Source organism: Aricia agestis, chromosome 12 (genome assembly GCF_905147365.1).
Source record: "Aricia agestis chromosome 12, ilAriAges1.1, whole genome shotgun sequence".
Lineage (NCBI taxonomy): Eukaryota > Metazoa > Arthropoda > Insecta > Lepidoptera > Lycaenidae > Aricia > Aricia agestis.
In genome coordinates, this window is record NC_056417.1 from 1,280,710 (window position 1) to 1,288,557 (window position 7,848).

A 7,848-nucleotide genomic window follows, 5' to 3' on the forward strand; every position below is an offset into this window, starting at 1 on the left:
GAAGGACATTTGATGGTTTTTATCCCAAAAAAATGTACGGTTTCGCGCAATAAACGACTTCCGCAACGGAATTGCTGGCATCATCTAGTACTCAATAATTACATTGTATATTTGCTAAGATATCCTATTATTAATTTTGTGCAAAACAGGAAATTACAATATTTACACACGCAATAAGCTCATTAATTGAGAATTTCACATTATAATTCATTAATTTAAATTAATACTTTTGCGTATCTTAATAACTTTCATAATGACTTTTAATTAAAAAAAAAAAAACAATTTCAGAAGGCGAAGAGGCGGACCGTGTCAGCGTCGTCGGACGGCGTTACCGGGGGCGCAGGAGTGAGCAAGATGGCGGCGTTTCTGCCCGGCGGCGCGCTGTGGCGGTGGCATGGACCCGCCTACCGGCGGCTCGCGCGCATGCGACAACGCAAGACCTTCTACCGCGCGATACAGCGCGGCGAGGAGATATTGCACGTAAGTCATGCTCGCCTGGTACTCCGTGACCGAATTCAAGGTGGTGGAGTCGAGTTTTTTTGTTTTGTTTTGTAGGTTGATTAAGAAACCGGAATTAAGGAACGTGAGATAAAATTAAAGAGGTATTTAAAAATATATCGTAAATCGTAATATTATAACATCTGGATCTGGGTTAAATAATAAAATATACGTCATTCGTTTAATGCCTTGATTTCTTTGTGTTTCTAATGCAAGGTTCATAAATTGAAAAAAAAAAAACGATCCATTTCAGTTAACGAAAACAATTACTTAACATTAAGCAAAATGGGTCAACAGGGTATTATCATTTACCAAGTGATCCATCTTTGTTAAATTTCACTGTTTAAAAATTAAAATAATATCACAACCTTATAGTTACTTGTAAATGTTTTCATTCATTATTTTACATCTTAACTCATTATTTATATGTATTATGTGATCTTCTCACAAACAAGGTCAGTAACTCTTAATAAATAACTGATAAAATATAAGATTTTATCAGTTATCTATTACGTTACAAAATTTATTTATTATATTACAATACATTGAAAAAAGACAGTAAATATGAAAATGATATATTATTATTATCTTCATACATAGTACCTGGATGACCGAGCTTTGCTCGGTATAGCAAACACTCATTGACTTCGTGTTAATGAGAGTAAGACGTGATGCCCTAAGGACGGATGTTTTTTGTCCTTCTTCTGGTGCCCCCTCAGACATGATGCCCTAGGCAATTGCTTAATTTGATTAAGGGTTAATCAGCGCAATAGAATCGTTACGCTGAACGAGGTCAGGCAATTTAAGCGTTTCTGTTGGTTCTTGAAAACACAGCAGCTTAGCTCAACTGCGGTGGTAACGCAGCCTGGGTCGGTAATTTGAAATAAAAAAAAAAACGTGGATCAGTTACAAGGCTTGTTCAAAATAGAAGGGAGAAATTAATAGTTGCTCTTATATTGTAAAATGTTACACTTCCACTCATGTTTTCCTCATAAACCTCTTTTCTACCCTGTAATCTTTAGCAGGCTTAGCATGCTCACCATAGAAAGGGTCTCCTTCTACGGAAAAATAGACAAAGTGACAGTTAGACAAAGGAAATCCGCCATTTTGTTACTAAAATTTGTCAGTATGTTCATTCTTTCCTGTTTCTAATGTTGTCATAGGCTGATCACCTGATTGTCTGACAAGTAAGATGATTCATGCGTCGGATGGGCATGTAAAAAGTCGGTCCTGCGCCTGATCTCTCGCCAATCGTGTCGGTCTTCCGTCCCACTGGGTTATGAGAGTAGAGAAATTACTCCTGCGTAACAGCCAACAGGCCTGGTTTCCATGAAACCGTCACCGTAACCGGCGTGGGAGTCTACACAAAACGAATACTTTAATATGACTTTAATATAACTTTAATCTCTAATTCCCAGGTGGGAGACGCAGCTGTATTCCTGTCGACGGGCCGCGCGGACCGGCCGTACATAGGCCGTATAGTGGCGCTGTGGGAGGCGCGGGGGGCCATGGCGGTGCGCGTGGAGTGGTTCTACCACCCTGAGGAGACGCATGGCTGCGAGCCGCTGAAATACCCGGTAAGTGCTTACCACTGATTCTTTGACAGTGGCGGTCTTACCCATTGAGAGGCCCCGGGCGGCAAGTCTTTGCAAGGCCCTTTAGCCGTGTCCACCGCCGCCGACACTGGGACCTCACCGCCAATAATTCTAAGAAAATGCAACTTTATGACCTTTTGTTTGACGCGAGGCCCCTGCAAGGCTCCGGGAGATTGCCCTGTTCGCCACCCCCTAAAGACCCCACTGTTCTATGCTCTGCCAGGCGCGGTGAAGGGTCCCCAAAATCTAAGGTCAAATTGAAAAATATCAAAATCTTGCCAAATAAAAGAAAATTTCTAGTTATCCTGTAACAGCGATAAATTATTTTTTGTGTGACCCCCAAAACTTCAGGCTACGACCGCGCCTGTGCTCTGCAGAACGTGGTAAACATTGCGAGCCGCGTAATGAAAACGGCCACGACGCGTTTTGGCAATCACAAAAAGACCATAACGCGAAATTCGTGTTATGGTCGTCGAATCGTATCGCTGTCTCTTTTTTCGCCTGAGCTATGACGAAAAATCGATTTTTTCCAGATTGTTCAAAAAAATAATTGAAAATGTAAATAATCGAGGTATTTATTGCAATCAAGACATGTGGTAAGACATTCCATGGTGTTTTGTTTACTTTCGAGTCATAATTGGTACATTTTCGAAACACGCACGACGTCATTTTCCATTTATTTAGGTAAGATAAGACGCGGCACGTTCGCGACTGCGCTCGATGCAGACTAAATACCAGACGGCCCAATTGGGCCGTATTTGAATCTTTGAGTTTTTCATCATTGTCTTCAGATTTTTCCGGTCTAACCAATTTTTTCTCATTTCCAGGGAGGTCTCTTCGAGTCGCCGCACACAGACGAGAACGACGTGCAGACGATATCGCATAAATGCGAGGTGTTACCTCTGGCGCAGTACCAGGCGCGCATGGGCGACGACCCGGCGCGCTACAACACAGTATACGACAATAACGACGTGTACTACCTGGCAGGACACTATGACCCAACGCCGCAGACTCTGCGAATGCAGCCAGACGTGCCGTTCGCCTCATAAGTCATGCTGTCCTGGTAGTTGGGCTGGACCCACGACCGAATCAGTGAAAGGATAGACAGATAGAAGACCGAACCAGTGAAAGGATAGACAGGGATAGACGTTGAAGTGAATATGTGTGATTCGGGACGAATGTGTTGGTGCAATACAGACAATAGTGCAATCGAACGATATTGATCATAGGCAGCGTACATACTGTAAATAATATAACGAATTTAAATGTCTTTAAGACGATAGTGTAATCGGTGTTAGTGTTCAGTAGACGCCATTAGCTTGACCAGGATGACAGAAAACCAGAAAATACATTTTTGAAGTAAAAACTAGACGCAATAGAAATGTTGGTACTGTTATAAAGTTATAAAACTTACTGTGGAACGCGCGGCTCAAATGCGAGCCGTTGCTTACCACTTACGCCTCTAGTTCCCCGAAAACTGTCAGTAGTATGCATGTCTATAATATAAACCTTAATCTGTGGTAGTATGGCAGAATTTTGCATACGCTTTGTTTCGCTCTAACGCTTGCGTTTGTGTAGCGACGGTTTCGCAGTTCCCTGCGAAACAATGCCGACAAGGACGCAACTAATTAATTTAAGCTAATGTTAGAGCGAGACAAAGCGTATGCGAAATTCTGCTATACTACTGACAGTTTGCTGACAGTTTTCGCTGCCGCATGCGAATGCGTCGGTGGACTAGAGGCGTTAGTCCCACGAATTTGCTCTTTTTTCGTGTCCCTGGTTTTCTGAGCTACTGGTTTTCTGTGCCCCTGGTCAGGCCAAGTATACAGGTGTAAAGTACAATGTAAGCTCAACAACTCCCGCGCCGTCCGCGAGATCTATACTTGTTGAAGTTACCCTTGTTACGTTGTGTCTTTAAATGTTGATCTAAACCACATTTTATAGATCCCACGCCTGATGGTGTAACTTATTTTATCAAAGAAGGCTATAGTCTAAAATTAATCAAAAATAACAAGAACAATGTTGCCAATTTCTTCAGATAAAATTAAATATTTTATGTCACTGAAAAGACACTGAAAAGAATTTGTATGTTTAAGACCATGAACATTGAACATGTTAAAGCATCTTGCTTAATAGATGGCACTAGCACAGATTCTTTGAGGCCACATCAATTGATTTAGTTGTAAAGTTACAACTCATCATTTTACTGTTAAAGTCACAATTTAAGTGTGCAAAGAATTCAAATTTAAAGGTGGCTATGAAAAGTAACATTTAAAATTCCATATCTTTTAAAATTAGTTACATTAAGGCGTGGGATGTCGGTCCATGCGAGCCTGTAGATGGCGGAGACAATATTATATCAGATGGGGAGTTATATATGTGATTTATTTTTATATGTAGTATTGGGGCCATACTGATTAAGAGAAACGCCGTTATATGTTGCAAAGTAGGTTGCAAACATAACGCTATACGCTGTTGCGTCTTTGTAACCGACTTTCAAGAAGGCGGAGGTTTCTCAATTCGACCGCATACAGGGTTGTTACAAAACTAATTGATAAAACTTACTTTGGGGTGTGTTTGTGTCTCTTGTTTACTGTGAAAGTAGCAGTAGAAAGTAGGCAACCGCCCGAGCGTCATTGATTTTCCCATACAAGTGTTTAAAAAAGTTACTCTTTCAGTGCTGCTACTTTCACAGTTCTGTTAAGGACACATATACACCGTTAAGTATTATCACTTAGTTTTGTTATACCCTGTTTAATGTACAATGTACATATTATGTTTTTTTATGAAGAAAACATTTAAAAATATTTATTTAATTTATACTGGAGAGTTTTCAAGGCCACACCAATGGTGTCTATAGAGAGTAGAGACAAACGGCGTTTTCCGTCAGTATGGTCCTATTATAATGTAATCTCAGTGATTAGTATTTAGTTTCTGTTAACTCAAACTAACAATACGAAATCAAAATTAACCAGTGATTTTACGGTTGTTTCATATAAAATTTTCGTTGTTGTTTTTTCGATATATTTTTTTTATTTTACGTTATACCCTTTATTAAAATGGTGCTAGATGCTTAGTGAAGAATTTCGCTAACCTTAGTGTATATAACTTAGTTATAAGTTTATGTTTTTGCCATCTTACGATTCTAGTTTTAGAGTTTTCCCTTTTATCTTTTCATATCATTGTAAGGGACTGAAAAGACAGGGATTTGGATTTGCGTAGGTAGTGGTAGGGGGTAGGTTTTGTATGTGGCCAAATGATAATCATTTTTAGGGCCTGTCTTACAATTGCCTAATAAGTGGACGAATAGCTTATAATTTTTTTGTACTGTTTACAGTATACTGAGCATAAAGTTAAAATACCTAGCGGAATAGAGAAACAAAGGCCTGAGCAAGAGAGATGTCACTATCAGTAACACTGCGTGGTAAAAAGAGTCGTGTGATACATGACAGCAGCACTCTTTTTTTGACGTCCAGTCGGCACGTGCCGCACGTTGACAATTTAATCTCATAGAAATCATGTTCAATCATGCTTGTGTAAGTGTATACGTACACATATTTTTACACACAGATGAAACCAATTTCGGTTTCGTTTGACAGCTCGAGTTGTTGCTCTATTCCGCTAGGTATATTAACTATATCATACTGAGACAAAACTTCTAGCTATGGTAGTGGTATTATATATAATATGGTAATTCCAAAACAGGATAAGCTATTATAGTGATTCGGGAAAACTGAGCCACACATATGAAACTTCTGGACAAGCTATTTTTATTGTCTATATATGTCTATATCTTGTAGCACTGTAATAATTCGTACTAATTTGACATTTATCAGTTTGACAGTTTTCACAATTCATTTGCTGAATTGATTGAGAGGAATTGCTAAATGTGACCATTTTAGCCCTGTAGTACTGGATTCAGTGTTGTGAGGATATTGTGTAACATAGACAAAATGAATAGAAAAGCTATTTGTCATTTGAGGCGATTTTGAAATAGGCCCATATTTTACTCAGTCAAGTCTATGTTTTTTGTATTGCTTTTGTGATTTATTTATACTGATCTGAGAGAATCATGTATACGAGATTTATAATATTCAGAATGATTGAAATTATGAAATACTGTGAATAAAATAATATACACGTTGTTTAATGTAATGTATAAGCCATATTCTAATTTGTAAATATGTTATACAACAGCAAATCCATGAAATACAATATTTGTAATAGTACAGTAGAAATGTGTACAGTAGACCAACTTAATCCAACACCACAAGAATGTACACAGACATATTAGCTTGAATTAAGACTAGTAAGAGAGAAAAACAATGTAGCATCACGCTACGCGTTTAAAACTTGTATCTGTCTAGAACAGCATTTCCCAAAGTGTGGTCGCGACTCACTGGTGGGTCGCGGGTAGATTTTGGGTGGGCCCTATCGGCTATAAACTATAGGATGATTGTCGTACTTACGTACGGTACGTTTTTTAATTGAAATGGGTGTGGGAGGAGCTTTAGAAAAGGCCCAAGTCCAGCAGTGAACGTCAGTAGGCTGACGATGATGATATGGTCAGCGGCAGCAACATACCGCTTTTTGTCTTCATGACACAAGGTGGGCCGCGAACTTTAAATTTTCTTGTGGAAGTTTGGGAAACACTGGTCTAGAAAATTTGATTTCTAGGACACGGATAAGTTGTACTACTGTATATATCTATATTGTGACAAGTCTTCAACACATTTTAGTATTCCATTCTTCTCTTCCAATACACTCTTAAGTAATATAAAGCCGAAGCTAACAAGCGTGCGATGTACTTTGTAGGTTATTTGAGTTAGGTTTAAGGTTACAAAATATATTGGAACATTGAAAATGTGTGAATAGTATATGGAGATCGAATGGTATTTTTATAAATGAAATGACATTTTTTATTTTTAAATCGTTTGTAAGTACAAAAGTGCTCGGCCCGCGTGCTCGGAGTGATTTCATCAGAATCGACACAGCCTTTCATACTTTGCCTTGAGACTGTAAAATCTTAAATCACCCTTAGTGTACGGTAGAGTGAAGCCATAAAATAATTATTAGATTTTAACGAAATGATAATATATCAGCATTGATCATATAAAGTTTATAAATACGCTTAAATAAAATATTTTCGGCTGAATGCAGTGTTTTATTTAATCGAGACATCCATAGTCATCCATAGTTTAAAGTGCGCAGTAATTATATTGTACACAACATCTGATTCTACATTAGATTCAATAATCTATATTAGATTCGATAACTTTTTTACTGATGATATTGGACGATGTTGGTTTGTAATAAAAACTGACAACCACTACTTCTATAGGTCTACCAGAATCTGATGGCAATTTTTGACTGCAGACTTTCAAAAAGTATCATTGATCATTGGATATATTTTTATATTTGCATGTAATAAGTTATAACTCACAGAAACAGCCGCTATAAGAAAAAAAAGGATCAAAACACTGACATAGTATGTACTACGTACTAGACTCGACAACGCAACGCAATGCTTGGTCACATTCAACGTAATCTATATAGCAGCAGTGCACTTAGTCGCCCGCGAGCTCTTCTGCGCGCCAGACGTACCACAATCAAAAACGAAACCAAAAAAAGTCGCAAAAATGCCTAGTTGTGGGTTAAGATACTGCAAAAAAGATTCCAGTAACACTTCCAAATGCAACGGAATAACATTTCATCGGTATTAGCATTCTTATTTAATTATTTTCAATTAAAATAC

General features: G+C 38.4%; 1 protein-coding gene across 3 annotated transcripts in view; it reads left to right on the forward strand.

The window, feature by feature from the left end:
• Positions 1 to 3,447, forward strand: part of LOC121732275 (protein winged eye) — a 133,576-nt gene extending 130,129 nt beyond the window's left edge. For all 3 annotated transcript variants that reach the window (XM_042122101.1, XM_042122102.1, XM_042122103.1), the window contains 3 exons: positions 289 to 480; positions 1,917 to 2,075; positions 2,921 to 3,447. In XM_042122101.1, coding sequence (XP_041978035.1) covers positions 289 to 480; positions 1,917 to 2,075; positions 2,921 to 3,142 — 573 coding nt within the window. In that variant the 3' untranslated portion in view covers positions 3,143 to 3,447. The remainder of the gene's footprint in view (positions 1 to 288; positions 481 to 1,916; positions 2,076 to 2,920) is intronic.
• Positions 3,448 to 7,848: the final 4,401 nt, after the last annotated feature.